This window comes from Mytilus californianus, unplaced genomic scaffold (genome assembly GCF_021869535.1).
Source record: "Mytilus californianus isolate M0D057914Y unplaced genomic scaffold, xbMytCali1.0.p SCAF_5, whole genome shotgun sequence".
NCBI lineage: Eukaryota > Metazoa > Mollusca > Bivalvia > Mytilida > Mytilidae > Mytilus > Mytilus californianus.
Genome location: NW_026262701.1, coordinates 31,792,920 through 31,809,351, shown reverse-complemented (window position 1 = coordinate 31,809,351; position 16,432 = coordinate 31,792,920). Strand labels below are relative to the sequence as shown.

At 33.9% G+C, this 16,432-nt stretch overlaps 1 protein-coding gene across 1 annotated transcript; it reads left to right on the top strand.

Moving 5' to 3' along the window:
• The first annotated feature begins 3,576 nt into the window (after positions 1 to 3,576).
• On the top strand, positions 3,577 to 16,003 carry LOC127700942 (ATM interactor-like). The gene is made up of 4 exons (XM_052204678.1): positions 3,577 to 3,747; positions 11,591 to 11,728; positions 12,537 to 12,745; positions 13,594 to 16,003. Exons 1-4 carry the CDS (start codon positions 3,592 to 3,594, stop codon positions 15,692 to 15,694), a joined length of 2,604 nt encoding a protein of 867 aa, XP_052060638.1. The 5' UTR covers positions 3,577 to 3,591; the 3' UTR covers positions 15,695 to 16,003.
• The last annotated feature ends 429 nt before the right edge of the window (positions 16,004 to 16,432 follow it).

The window sequence follows — 16,432 nt, the reverse complement described above, 5'->3', positions numbered from 1 at the left end:
CAAACATTTAAAAAAAAAAACATATTGGTGTCTTCATTTCAAAGGATTGAAAATAAAACTATATATCAAATGAAAAATGAATAAAGTGAGATAAAAAGCTTCTTTTATTCTTCAAGATGAATTTCTTGTTTCCGTGTTTATTTCAGACGTTTCATACACAGATCATAGTTGTGTTAAACAAGAATCTATTTCTTTTAATTTTTTCCCGCATCAATAATTTCTTATCCGGAAAAAGACAGTAATATCTGCCGCTGGACATGTCGATGCTTAATCAAATTGATAATGTGCGAATGCCCTGAAGAATTAATACATTTCAATACCTCTTAACCGGAAAGTAATTAGAAATTCAGTGTATTCTTTACGGAATAAGAATGTATTTACGATATAAGATGAGAAGATGAAATTTGGTTGTTGCTAGGATGCATAAAATGGATGGGACGGGGCCTGTCTTTGTCAATCAATGAGATATGCAGATTTAGTTAAATTACGAGACATGTAAGACTTGTTAAAGGTTTGATAAAGTTTGATATTCACTATTCAGGTTTAAAACCTTACCATATAGGAAATTTCGTTTTCACTAGAAAAGGTCATTTTCTATGTCCAAGGATTGAAAAATGTTGCTCTTTAGATTTCTGTTCGTCGTCTTTCTTTTTTTCTTTTTTGCTTTGGCATTGTCAGTTTCCCTCGACATAAGTTTTGAATGTACCCCTGTATCTTCCGCCGCTTGTTTATGCATAGGATATTCTAGAGTTATTTCTCTTTCGCAAAGAAAGGCATGAAACTAAAATATAATGATTAATCAGACTAGACTTCGTGGACTTTGCCATTTCCCGTGTATTTAATTTTTATGCGACAATTCTTTACTTATAAAGATATTGTTCGCTCGTATTTACTGTAATATATTATTGATTATGTCAAAGTCATGTGATTCTCTACTGTGGAGTTGACCAGTTCGTCGAAAAAAAACGTCACTCAGTCATTTTGAAATTCAAATTACAGTAACACATTGCTTAGGCTGAGGATGACAAGCATGACGCCTTCAAAGCGACAAAGTATTGAGCAAGAACGTATTGACTTCTATTTCACAATCCAACCCAACAGAAAGTAATACTCTATTACACTCTAATGAAAAAAAAGTTCCACAGCAATATTATTTACCTACGAAAACATGTTTAACCCCACACGCCCCAGCCCATTAATAACATTGCTGAATAGTGACCCCAGTCAGTAAGCTCTAGATATAGATTTAAAGTCTAAGGTACGGACCATTTGATCTGAGGGGGCAGTCTGAGATATTTTAGAGAAAAAATTCTGACCCGGATTTTTGCCTTAAACAAAAATTCTGGCCGTATCTGGATTGAAAACAATAATCTTGTCCACTTTTTTGCTATTAGAAAAAAATATTTTCAACAGAATTATTTAGCATTAAATAAACATGATGAATAAAAAACGGGCGAAATTTTTTTGGGGGGGTTGCATGTGAATCCCATATCTGACCGGAATGTCTGTTTCGTCGAACTGATATACTGAATACTTTTTTCAAAGCCCGACTGCAACCTGCCTGCTGGGTGTGGCCTATATGTCTCCATGTGTCGACCGTCATTCACAACTTCATTGTCATTTCCGACTCATTCGTAGCCTTTAGTTCATTTGGAACCCCTCACTTCCCTTGTTAGGTGAAACATTTCAACCAAACATTTGGATGAAAATTGCTTGTTTGTCTTTCTTCGTGTCGGTCGTATTGAAAATTTCATTGAATAGCCGTATATCTTGTTTACAACAAGAAATCTGCATGTGAGGTTATGCTAACTAACCATACAACAAACGAGAATTTTCCATGTCCATTTTTTACTGACAAATCCCACATCAAATATATTAATTAGTACATAGCTTTGGATTCATCCAATCATTTCATAATAGACAATTGATGGAGAGAATACGGCACCAAAAATATCTAACCCCTACACTTTAACTATAAAATGCTTTTTACACTTATTTTATGTTTTTTAGCCAAAAAAAGGTCCAAAATTTTTTTCGCCTCGCTCCGCTCGGCAAACTTTAATACTACGCCCCCCCCCTTTCCAAAATCCTGGATCCGCCCCTGATTTTAATAATGGAAACATAGATCTGTAAGCAGCAGCAAAAAGGGTTGGGTTTTCAGCTTCGAACAGAATACATACATTCCCGTTGAATTGAATGTCGCATGTATTTAGTTGTCTTTTTGACATTGAAATTAAAGATAAGTTAAGCCTGAGATATAATACAATCTGGTTAAGCCTATATATACAGTTAAATCATTGTTTAGCTCCGGTTGTGAGGTTTGATCTTTCAGCTCAGTTGATTCATACTTCACTGCCCAACAGGGACCATTAACATATTGAAATTGTAGTACATGTATTCAACTCTACTGCTCAAGAGGAGTCAAAAAAATAATTGAAAGAACATCGTAGAGCCGTTATACTTCTCTTTAAGGAAGTTATCATATGAGGTTATTTCCTTGGTTTTAAGCAAATATGGTTGTGTATTTTTTCCGGCCTTGGAATATATTTGTATCATTATTCGATAGACACTTTGTTTTTAACTCACGCCAGCTAGGAACATATATATTTATACTGTTCCCAGCTCACGCTTAGAAAGTGACATAAAAAAATGCTAATTTTCTAATTCAATACCAGGTCATTATCATGACGCATATTACGTCAGGGACGGTAGGGGCCGCGGGCAAGATGGTTTTGACCCCATTCTTTAGCAAAAAGAAACGTGACCGTATGATTTTTATAACGGGACCCTTTGTTCAGATAATTAAAGAAGTAGGGTTTTGTCAGCATATGTTTCCCCTCTACTGATATCATGGATATTGGTGACTTTTGTACTTCAGGTTAAATTTCATATTTCATGCAGCAACACCATTAAGATTACAGGAATATATATTCTTGTGTAATGTCTCGAAAATACCTCAGCTACTCAGAAGACAATTAAAGTAAACATTTTCACAATAACTGAAGGAAGTTAACTGAATTGATGGATATATCACACCATTAACAAAAATCGCGGCAAAAATGATGAAAGGAGATACCAAGAATTATGACAAAACATTTGAATGAAAGGTACATATATTTAGAAGGGTGTAAAATTAATTGATTTGACACAAATAAATACAGTACTAAGAGGATATGAAGGGAGGGGTCCTTCATTTCTATATTCTTTAATTTCTTAGGGCATTTTCTTTATCTTTAAAAATAAAGCTTAGTCTGAAAAAATTTCATGACAGTGAATTACTATTATATTTATCTGTAATTATATGATTTCTTTATTTTGTACATCTACTGAAATCAGTATTGTTTTACCTGATTCGTTTATTTTTCACATTTATTCTTAATACTTTTACACCCCATTATTATCTATTCTTTTTTTTCTTCTTTTTTTCATCATGAATCTATATTCATTACATTTTGGCCATGTTTATCTCTTCTGAAAACCCTATCCAGACCTTCATATAAAAGTACATGGATTTTTTTTCCGGAGAATGTCCGTAGATACACTCTAATTTTACTTTACCATCGTAGTAAGGGAAACAACTCCACAGATACAATGGAAACTCAAAATGTATTGAAAATTTGTCCTCCAGAAGATTCAATGAAAGACTGCAAAACTGACATAAAATGTCCGATTGTTAATTGTGACAAAGTTGTTTTTTCTTCAGGAAGTCTTCGTATGCATTTAACACGAAGTCATGGGGTATCTGAGGTAATTCTTCTTCACCACACCCACCCACCAGCTCTAGACAGCTAGACTGAGTGATGGAGATGACAATTGTATATTATATATGTGTTATAGAAGTCTCAACACCAGATAAGGGCCAGACTAGTGTAAATAATTATGACTCCTTGACAGTTTAATTATATATTTTTTTTACTTTGACTCCTTCGTCAATGAAGAGTGTACATTATGCAGGTCAGGAATAACCACCAATTGGTAGATTATACCTCAATTGACGTATAATCCACCAATTGACATATAATGGTATAGACCAATTGAAGTATAATTCTTTGTATTTCAAAGCAAACTATACAACCAAAATGGAGCATTGTTTTCTTATAACCATATTATGGTATGAAAACATGTCAAACAGTCCTAGTTAAGTATAGTGACATAACATATTGCATTTAATCAATAATTGTATTTGCAGTTTCTTCTATTGTTATCTTGTCAATTCTTGATTGGTAAATTTTCCACTAATCACCTGTCAATGGACATCAATACTGTCTTCGGTCATGTGATTATGAGTACAACTCACCAGGTGAATGGATCTCTTTGTTAATACTTGACTTTCATTATTAAAAGTCAATCATGGTCAATAGTACAGATGTTTTAACAAAAGAATTGTTATACACATGCATTCTCAAGAGATGCAGCAGGCTTTGACAAAACTGAAACTTTAGGAGGATTCAATAATGGTTATAAAATAGGTTGCAAGATGCAAAATGATGCTCCTATCCCAGACTAGCGTTTTCTTACAAAAAACTTGCATTATACGTCAATTGGTCTATACCAATATATGTCAATTGGTGGATTATACGTCAATTGAGGTATAGTCCACCAATTGGTGGTTATTCCTGACCTGTTATGTCCATTATCACTGAACTAGTATACATATTTGTTTAGGGGCCAGCTGAAGGATGCCTCCGGGTGCGGGAGTTTCTCGCTGCATTGAAGACCCATTGGTGGCCTTCGGCTGTTGTCTGCTCTATGGTCGGGTTGTTGTCTCTTTGACACATTCCCCATTTCCATTCTCAATTTTATGTATAAGAATGAAAATCTAAAAATTCCTATACTCTACAACACAGACGTTATGAATATTTGCACTATCAGATGAGTCTGTCATATATGGGGCAGACATAACCTGTGAAAGATAAGAAAGTCTGTATTATTTTCATGATCCTTTTTGGTAATCAGATATACAAAATGTAGCTATAGCCTTTACAGTTATCACTTGGTGATGAGACTACTTGAAATATATGTTATAGTAGTCTCAGCTTGGTGGCATAAGAGAATAATTATATTTTGGAATTTTTTGTTACAAGTGACGGACAATTTCCAGATTGTCATGCTTTCTCAGCACTAGTTGACTGCTTGTTTTATTAAGTCTCCCAAACGAAGTTTGGGAAGACTTATTGGTTTTGCTCAGTTCTTATTATTATGTCACCCGATCGACAATGTCGGGTGACATATTGCTTTTCCTCCGTTTCTTTTTTTGATTATGTCACCCGATCGACAATGTTGGGTGACATATTGCTTTTCCTCTGTTTCTTTTTCCCTATTATTATTATTATTATTTTTCTTCCACCTAATTTTGTCCGCCCGCTTTCTCAGAGCCAAAGGTACCAATCTGAATGATGGTTCACTATAACAAGGAACCCTGACTTTCCAGTTGCAGTGCATCTTTGGAACTAAAAAATGGCTGCCATCACCATGGAAACTGAAAAATGGTGAAAAAATATAATTTTGGAGTTCGCTGAATTATTTGAGAATGCTTAAGCTTAAAATCTTTAGATTTTAATACAATGTACGTGCCCACTATATACTGGTTTGGGATGATTTTGGCAATCATTGGAACTGCTATGTTGCCATGGATACTACACCAAAAATTTCAAAAATATCGAAATGCTCCAAATTTAATAAAACTTCACAGGAACGATGAGCAACATTGGTAGATAAAGAATTTGGCGTTGGAATTTCGAAAATGTCTGCCGTTACCATGGAAACAATGCAAAAATGGTCAAAATGCTTCTAAAACCTTAAAGTAGCAATTACTTTCTTAAAATGGTATGTCAAATCTATTGAAACTTTGATGGTATGTACCCTCCCATGTACCAATGTGGTATCTGCCATTAAATTTTGGGAATGGTCTCTGTTACCATGGGAACCATCACAAATGTCAAAAATTTCAAAATGCTCCAAAACTGATGAAACTTTATAGGATTGTTGACTGGCAAGCCTTGATGAGAATTTTGACTTTAGAATTTCCAAAATGGTCACCGTTGCCATGGAAACTGCAAAAATGTCAAAAATTTTCAAAATGCTTTAAACTTAATGAAACTTTTAATTGGGAAGTAAAGATGAGACTTTTGACTTTTCAAAATGGCTGCCGTTGCCATGGAAACGGCAAAAATGTGAAATGTTTTAAAATGCTCTGAATGTGCTGAAAATTTACAGAAAGATGTATATCCATGCATATATATGCTTTCACTGTAAATTTTATTTTGAAATGGCTGACACTTAGTGGCAATGGGGGAAGGGTGACATCCGCTATTGCTTGCAATAGCAAATCTAGTTATGTCACCCGATCGACAATGTCGGGTGACATATTGCTTTTCCTCTGTTTCTTTTTCCCTATTATTATTATTTTTTTTCCACCTAATTTTGTCCGGCAGTTTTCTCAGAGGCAATGGAACCAATCTTCATGATTGTTGAGCATAATGAGGACCACCATCAGTGGAGTTGCAGTGAAACTTTGGAACTTTAAAATGGCCGCCGTTTCCATGGAAACAGCAAAAATGTGAAAAATATTTTTTTTGTTTTTGATGACTAATTTGAGAATGCCTAACCTAAAAATCATCAAATTTTTATACAACATAGGTATCCACTATATACAGGTTTTGGATGATTTTAAGAATCATCGGAACTACTGTATTGCCATGGAACTGTGGAAAGGTTTCCCATTATAACCCTATGGGAAAAACCTTAAAGTAGCATTTTCTCTCTTAAAATGGTAGGTCAAATCCATTGAAACTTTGATGGTTTGTTCCCTTCCATGTACCAATGTGGCATCTGTCATTTCAATTTTGGGAATGGTCTTTGTTACCATGGAAACCAGCAAAAATGTCAAAAATTTCAAAATGCACCAAACTTAGTAAAACTTTATATTAATGCTAACTGGCATGTATAGGTAAGACTTTTGACTTTGGAATTTCCAAAATGGTCACTGTTGCCATGGAAACAGCAAAAATGTGAAAATTTCAAAATGCTCCAAATGTTCTGAAAATTTACAGAAAGATGTATTGCCATGCATATATGTGCATTCACTGTTTAAAATTTTTGAAATGGCTGCCACTTAGTGGCAATGGGGGGAAGGGTGACATCCGCTATTGCTTGCAATGGCAAATCTAGTTATTATGTCACCCGATCGACAATGTCGGGTGACATATTGCTTTTCCTCCGTTTCTTTTTATTATTATTTTTCTTCCACCTATTTTGTCCGAAGCGTTTTTGGGAGTTTAGTTGACCAATCCTATTGAATGGTTAACATAATGAGGTCCACCATCTGAAGTTGTGCAGGACATCTTCGGAATTTTTAAAATGGCCACCGTTACCATGGAAACAGCACAAATGCAAAAAATTGGAAAGTGTTCCAAACTTAATGAAACTTTACAGAAATGTTAGTTGGCAGATGTATATGTGGCATTGACATTGGAATTTCCAAAATGGCCACCATTGCCATGGAAACCGGAGAAAAATTTTTAACATTAGACCCTATGGGAAAATTCTTTAAGTGGGATTTCCTCACTTAACATGGTAGGTCAAACACTGTGATTCTTTCATGGACTGTTGACTGTCATGTCCCAACAAGCACTGTTACCATGGAAACAGCACAAATTCAAAAATGTCTAAAAATTTCAAAATGCTCCAAATTTAATGAAACTTACTATAAATGTTAACAAGCAAGTATAAATGAGACTTTTGGCATTGGAATTTCCAAAATGGCCGCCATTGCCATGGAAACCCAAAAAAATGTGAAAAATTTCAAAATGTGAAAAATGTTCTGAATATTTACAGAAAGCTGTATTGCCATGCATATATTGGCATTCACTGCTTAAAATTTTTCAAATGGCTGCCACTTAGTGGCAATGGGGGCAAAGGTGACATCCGCTATTGCTTGCAATGGCAAATCTAGTTATTATTCTTGCTCTTCCGCCACTTTTTTTAATGAACTTGTCCGCACCATTTCTCCAAAACCGCTAGTCAGATTTACTTAAGGTTTCACAATATGTTAGATTAACATGTCTAGTGGTGCAATTAGGGTTTCGTTTGTGCATTGCGGTCTAAAAAGGGGTACTTTGAGGGGCCAAAAGAAGGGAGGGGTTTACTATAGAACCCTATGTTTTTTTTTTTGTTTTTTTTTCAAATGATTATAACTTGAAAATCGTTAGTGATAGACACAATCTTTATAATTGAAAATGTTCTACATGATAAAGCACATCTAATGAAATAAAGGGTTCGTCCCCAGGGGTCACCCCCACCCCTTGCCATTTGACAAAGTTGTAATATCTTGTAAGTGGTCAAGATCCCCACCCCTAAACCATATATATTCTGGTTTGTCATGATAAAGCACATCAAATGAAATAAAGGGTAAGTCCCCAGGGGTCACCCCCACCCCCTGCCATTTGAGAAAGTTCTAATATCTTGTAAGTTGTTGAGATCCCCACCCATAAACCATATATATTCTTGTTTGTCATGATACAGTCCATCAAATGAAAAAAAGGATTAGTCCCCAGGGGTCACCCCAACCCCCTGCCATTTGAGAAAGTTGTAATATCTTTTAAATGGTGGAGATCCCCACCCCTTAACCATATATATTCCGGTAAGTCATGATACTGCACATTAAATGAAATAAGTATTAGTTCCCAGGGGTAATCCCCACCCCCTGCCATTTGAGAAAGTTCCAATATCTTGTAAGTTGTCAAGATCCCCACCCCTAAACAATATATATGATTGTTTGTCATGATACAGTCCATCAAATGAAAAAAAGGATTAGTCACCAGGGGTCACCCCAACCCCCTGCCATTTGAGAAAGTTGTAATATCTTTTAAATGGTCGAGATCCCCACCCCTAAACCTTATATATTTCGGTTAGTCATGATACTGCACATTAAATGAAGTAAAGTATTAGTCCCCAGGGGTCACCCCCACCCCCTGCCATTTGAGAAAGTTCTAATATCTTGTAAATGGTTGAGATCCCCTCCCCTAAACCATATATATTCTGGTTTGTCATGATAAAGCACTTCAAATGAAATAAAGGGTAAATCCCCAGGGGTCACCCCCACCCCCTGCCATTTGAGAAAGTTCTAATATCTTGTAAATGGTTGAGATCCCCACCCCTAAACCATACATATTCTGGTTTGTCATGATAAAGCACTTCAAATGAAATAAAGGGTAAATCCCAAGGGGTCACCCCCACCCCCTGCCATTTGAGAAAGTTCTAATATCTTGTAAATGGTTGAGATCCCCTCCCCTAAACCATACATATTCCTGTTCGTCATGTCACAAAGATTCGAATGATATAAAGGGTAAGTCACCAGGGGTCACCCCCACCCCCTGCCATTTGAGAAAGTTCTAATATCTTGTAAATGGTTGAGATCCCCTCCCCTAAACCATATATATTTCTGTTCGTCATGTCACAAAGATTCGAATGATATATAGGGTCAGTCCCCAGGGGTCCCCCAACCCCAATGACCTAATATCTGGTAAATGGTCGAGATCCCCACCCCAAACCATATATATTCTTATTCATCATGCCAAGAAGATTTGAATGATATATAGGGTCAGTCCCTAGGGATCACCCCCACCCCCTGCCATTTGATAAAGTTCTAATATCTTGCAAATGGTTGAGATCCCCACCCCTAAACCATATATATTCCTGTTCGTCATGTCACACAGATTCGAAAGATATATAGTGTCAGTCCCCAGGGGTCCCCCCACCCCCAATGATCTAATATCTTGTAAATGGTCGAGATCCCCATCTGTAAACCATATATATTCTGGTTTGTCATGCCAAGATGATTTGAATGATATACAGGGTCAGACCCCAGGCATTACTAATGCATATAACTTAACTAGACTTTGCCCAATGTCAGGCGAACCTGGGAATGACGAATTATGGGAGCTTCGTTTGGGAGACTTCGTAACAGTATCCTGTTACAATCATTTCTTGTTTATAAATATCTTTGAATATGGACATATAATTGTGACAATAACTAATTATAAAATGAAAAATAATAATGTTAAAAGTCTTTGAAAATGTATTAATACACATCACCGAGTTTAGATTTGCCTTTAACATGTTTAACACATGTTTAAAATTCATCTTTCAAGTAGGCATGCATTTACCACAGACATTGAAAAAACTTTCTTGATTTTTTTGCATACACAGTAACTTACTTAAATATAGCTTAAATGTTTGAGAAAATGTTGTGAATACATGGGAATTTTCTTTAATTTTTGCTTTTGTGCATTCCCATGTTTTTTCAGGGAGTTTGTGCAAAATGTGTAGATATATTTTATATATATCATAAAGTGGATAGGGGAGTTATGTTTCAACAAAATTGAACTTATCTTTTTATCAGTGGGGCACGTTGTTGCAAGTTATTTTTAAAGTGGGCAGCTAGTTGGTATAATCTATCAAAGGTCTTTGATAAACACTTATTTTGTTTGCCTTAATAATGATAATATTTCATTTACTGGTAAATTCATTTATACTGAAATTAAGTAAAAAATGAACTACATATACAAGGATTACACTTTCTTTTATAACTAGCCATCTCATCTCAAAAGCTGATGTCATAGTACTCTGCTGTATTCTTAAATATCTATTAAAGTGATCTTCATGTCAGATTGCACATGTTTCTTTCTACATACAGGTACATTATTTGTAGCTTTCACAATCAACACATGCATTGACATGTAAACAATGGTAAACGAACAATATATTTTAGCAGTAGTGTTTCAATTTTTTCAATTTTTATAGGAAAAGCTCATCTTGGATATATTTGAAATATTGTCCAATATATATAAGTTAAGCAATCAAAATCACAGTTTAAATAATTTGGTCTCTGGTGAAGAGTTGTCTCATTAACAATCATACCACATCTTCTTTTTTAATCATGTTTATACATTAAAGAAATTATCAATTCCAATGAAATTATTTGAAGAGCAGATTTCAAAAATTATAAACTGTTGGTTTGTTCACTTTAACCATAGAGAATGAATTGTATCCCCCCCCCCATATATACACACTAGGAAGATAATAATAACAGCTAGTTTAGAATAAAACTGGGATCCTCCTATTATATCTTATGATCTTATACATTGTGTTATAGAATGAAAGTCATACATGTACAAAGAATACTTAGATTTGTTATTCTCATTAAAGCCATCAACTTGAGCACATGTAGTGAGTTACAGACTGATAATATCTTAACATCTTTTTGAGCCAGTTACTTTTACATGAAAATGTATTTTTCAAAAGACATGATATACCAGAAAACTAATATTAAGGAAACAATTGCCTGACTTTTAAGTTAGAAGCATTTCAGAATATACATGTATGTCAATACATGGAGAATGAAAGCAAAAAACAAATATATTTAAACGTGTAGTATTTATATTTCTCTTATATGCAATATAATCCTACATATGAAAAATTTCATCTGCTTGTCTGTCAAAAGCTATTAAAAAATGCAAGTCAAATTAAATTTTTTTATAGTAGAATTTTAAAGATCATGTTGTAGTTAATCTTATGATTTATTTTTCAGTCAGAAAGTGATGATGCATTGAAACGAAGAATTAAAGTTGATCCTAAAGTTTACAAAGAATATCATTGTCCACGGAATGATTGCCTTTATAACATAAGTTCAGAGAGACATTTTACAAATATGGCTGGATTAAAGCAGGTATTTAATCAAATTCAAATTACATTTAATCTGCTATAAACACTCAATAGGGCAATGTCTATTAAATGTACTAGTTGTACTAAAATTAAGTACAAAATGTAATACTGTTGATTCATTATTAATCATGGGATACCAATTGTTTTAGTTATTGCCCTTGGGCAGGTAAAATATGTGTGTAACACATGGGACATCAGAACTCTTGTACTTTTATTAGCTTACCTTGTATAATGGGAAATATTGTCATGCTTTGTAAAGGAAAAATTATATGCAAAAAATTTCTGAATTAAAATAATGAAAATTATTCTCATTGAAGATTTTTAGATGACTATATGTCATATATATGTCTGCTATGTATAAATGATTTTGTTGATAAAATACATTATTTTCTGATTAGAGTTGATACTAATAAAAAGAGTTGTGTAGTAGGTGCATACAATATATCTTCGAACAAGGAATTGACTATGGTTAGGTACTCACATAACCAGTTTGATACTGCAATATGGTATTGCTTCTGTTCCATGTCAACAACCTAGTCAGTGAATGTGATTGTTTCTCAAATGTTTTTCATGTTCTTTGTTCATTATTTGATGCTTTTACATTGTATTAGATCTTTTGAAGTCTGTTGTAACTCATTCACAACTTTTGAACCTTATCTCTGATTTATTCATAGCTTAGTATTTGATGTGAACTCTTGTCCATCATTTGGGGTCATGTGTAGATGTCTATTTTTCTTTGTTTTTGGTGATAGGTTGCTGTTTTTTTTTTACTTTTATTCATACATTTACTCACTCTTTATTTTCAATTACAGCATTTTCTGAAAGTTCATGCAGAGAAAAAGTTTAAATGCAGTAAATGTGACTATGGCTTTGGTATGGAGAAAGACAAGAGAAGACATGAAAGCCATTGTGGAATGAAATTTACATGTACTTCATGTCAGTGTACATATGTATCTGTTGAGGCACTCCGTACACATTGCAATAGAACTCAACATCCAATACCTGAAATGTATACTAAAAGGTAATAATTTTGTATTCAACTTTTTTGTACCTTTTGTTGTTGTTCCACTAATCAAGATTAAGAGGTGAGGCAGCGGCGGTTTCACTTCTTCACTTTCTACACTTATCTGATTAAGCCTCCCCTTTTATCATATTTAAGGTAAGACAACCTTCACAAAAAGTGTATTTGGTCATAGTCATTTGAAATAAGAGCAATACATACCATGACAAAGTGAGTGTCCCATGAAATTTCTGTTATATTTGTCTCAGTAGTGCAAATCTAAATTTTCCTGGAATTCAATGTCAGGCTGTATGTGAGCATGTTTTACTGTGTGATGCGTTTTCAGATTTATCACTCATCAACTTCCTGTTTATGGAATACTTATATATTCAAACACATAATTACCATGTACTGCTGAATATTTAATGTGAAATTTAACAATTATAGCTCAAATGTACAACTATGGTGGCCTTGGGCTGTTTTCTGCTCTTTGGTCGGGTTGTTGTCTCTTTGACACATTCCCCATTTCCATTCTCAATTTTAACTGTTCTGAAAAAGGGAAAATTTTATTCATAGAGATGCAAAAAATTTGTTTGATATACATGCATCATGTTACATAATAAGTATATATAGCAAAATAAGTATAAAGTTAAGTGGACAAACTGGTCTGAACCTTGTGAATTTGTTCAATGAAGGAAATTTTACAAAATGATATCAATATGTCATATTTGAAAGATAGAGCTGAATGTGGGAGAGTTAACCACTAAAAACAGAATTGACTGTATGTGGTTCATAGTACTTAACATTTCAACATTGATTTGAAGGAGGAATTTGGCTTATACTAATTTTCAGCCATCTTTATTTTATAGGGAAAAAGTGGACAAGAAGAAAACTAAAGATAAGAACAATAATAAAACAACGTCTACCAACTGTTTAAAAGATGGAATCTCACATCAAAATAACATGAGAATACCTGTGATATTGTTGCCAGTACCAGTTACTATGATGAACCAGATAAATAATCAAAATATTTCAACACCAACACAGGCAAATATCCAAGAAAATATCAGTACGAATAAAGCTCAAGTATCGGCAGTGCATTTATTAGACCATGATTACCTTCCAAACTCCAGCTCAGACTCAAACAATCAAAATCAAACTCATGCCAAGAAAGATACTGAAAGTTGGAACTTTATAAACAATGTTGGCAAATATAATTTAGTTCCTTTGTTAAGCTCTGAAATGCAAACGATTTCAGTACCACGAAAAGAGCTACCAATAAAAAGTAAGGATACAACAACGAATATAGCACAAACACAGACATTGGGTAATTGTATTTTGACCCAAGCAATGACAAGTGCAAATATTCCTGTAAAAAGCTCATCTGTTGGTACACAAATAACACCAAAAGAGAAATGTGCAGAAACACAAACCGGAAAGACTCCAAGATGTAAAAGAGGTAACACTTCTCATAAAAGCTCTTCCCCAAAGGAACGGATAAATAGTCGGAAGAAATTATACTGTAAATCAGCTGATGACTTGTCAACACAAAGGACTTCTAAGGGAAAACAATCAATAAAAGAGTATTTTGTAAATCCAACTAATAGGGGCAACGTTTCAGACAATATCCATTTTTCAAATACTGGACTTTCATCTGGTGAATATATTTCATATAATTCAAATACCGGTAATACAGTCTGTTCATCAGTTCAGACATTAAACCAGATTGAGATGGTATCAACTGGTTCACAGTTTTCTGATGTTCAAGGTAACCAGGTTGTAGATTCCTATTCTTCCACAACTGAAAATAGAATTTCAATGTCTACATCAATAAGTGATTTTGATTTTATGCAGACAATTGGTGTTCAGACATATTCTAGTGATTTCCAAGACTTTTTATTGGCCCAAAATGATTCTGCTCCTAATATAGATACAGGAACAAGCTCTATTGGTATCAATACTGAAAAGTCACATGTAAATAAATGTGTAGGTAATGACCCCTCTTTTTCCATTGATTCACATGTACAAACAGTAGATTTTGACTTCTTAGCAAATTCACCAGATCCTCAACCATCCACAGAAGCTATACATACTCAAACACAGACCATTGACCTTGATATTGAATCAATCGAATCTCTCGTTTCAAGTATACAAACACAAACTTTTGATTCAGATGAATCTTTAACTGATGTGCAGACTCAGACTAAGAAAAGTTTATCTGTTGATACCCAAACATTATCTGAAACGTTAGACAGTAATACATTTGTTTCATCCAGTATGGAAACTCAGACGTATGATGAATTTATTGAACTTTTATCATCAGGTACACAAACACTTGATTATGGATTCTTTCAAGATGCACCTTTATCTCTTATTGACATTGAAACTCAAACAGGAATAGACAAAAACCCTCCATTAAGTTTTGGGACACAAACTTCAGTCGTTGAAAAAGAAACCAAATCAAAAGGTACACATATGGCATTTGATTTTGAAATAGATAAAGGTTCTCGTTTCTGTCATGATAATTCAACAAGCATGGAAGGTGATGGAAACACCGATAATGGAAATAATAATTATCAAAGCGAACAGATGGAATTTTTAGTTTCTGAGGTTCTTGAGATGATACCTGTAGCTTCAGGAAGATCGCAGATAGACTCGAGATCTTCAGCAATCCAAGTAGATAACGTAGATATTTTTACTCAAAACAAGTCTGGAATAAATCTTGAAAATATGGACAACCATACTCAAACAAATTTATATTTTAACAGTAACACTGATAGTCATACCCAGACAGCATTAGGACTCGATACTAGTAATATTGAAACCCAAACACAAAGTTTACAGGAGTTGACAAGTTCTGAAACTCAAACTGTTCTTCAAAGGGGAGGCATGAACATCGATTTAACAGATTCACATACTCAAACAACTTGGAGAGAACTGAATGAATTACTAGCAGAACTAGATCGTTGAATACATTTAGAAACACAATTGTGGGGTATTTCTATGGGGTAATGCAACTGCATAAGTTGAAAATTATTTTTTTTTGTGGTTGGGGGATAGGCTGCTTTTAAGCTTATATATTAATATATATGTCTGCATTCATATTCTTAGATGACCAGGAATCAATTTTAGATAAACAGATAATGCTTGAATTTTTCAATTATTACTGTGTTTGGGTGCAACTGTCAATATTAATACTGCTGAAGTCAAATATATCTATAATATTGAATGCTTAAGTTAGAGGTGATATTTTCAGTTAATAAAAATTCACAATGATAATTGTTTTCATTTTTTAACTTAAAATACTCAGTAGCGATTATCAGTTTGAATATAAAACTTGATATACCATGACAGGACCAAAAAGATCACCATACAGTGACACATCTACAATGAATATACATAATTAGAATGACCTACCATCAACATAAAAAGATTAACTCAGAATCTCAGATGTTGTCATGTGACTTGAGAACAGAATTAATTAAAACAAGAATGTAACTGTATTCCAAGACTAGTCATATATCTGACCATCAACAATGAATGATCTTTTGAATTTGAGAAAAAACATGATATTACTAGTCATACAAAAAAAATAAAGTTTGGTCTTGATTTCATTTTTTTTTAAGTAAAAAAAAAGGATATGTAGCATGGTTGTCTACAAGACATTAGCTCTAACCAATATCTACAATAGACAAAAATGAAAAAAAA

Excerpts from the sequence above, each read along its gene's own strand:
- LOC127700942 (XM_052204678.1), top strand. The coding sequence starts at position 3,592 with ATGGAAACTCAAAATGTATTGAAAATTTGTCCTCCAGAAGATTCAATG. Across the intron at positions 3,748-11,590 it reads GAAGTCATGGGGTATCTGAG|TCAGAAAGTGATGATGCATT; the intron begins GTAATTCTTCTT and ends TTTATTTTTCAG. Across the intron at positions 11,729-12,536 it reads ATATGGCTGGATTAAAGCAG|CATTTTCTGAAAGTTCATGC; the intron begins GTATTTAATCAA and ends TTTCAATTACAG.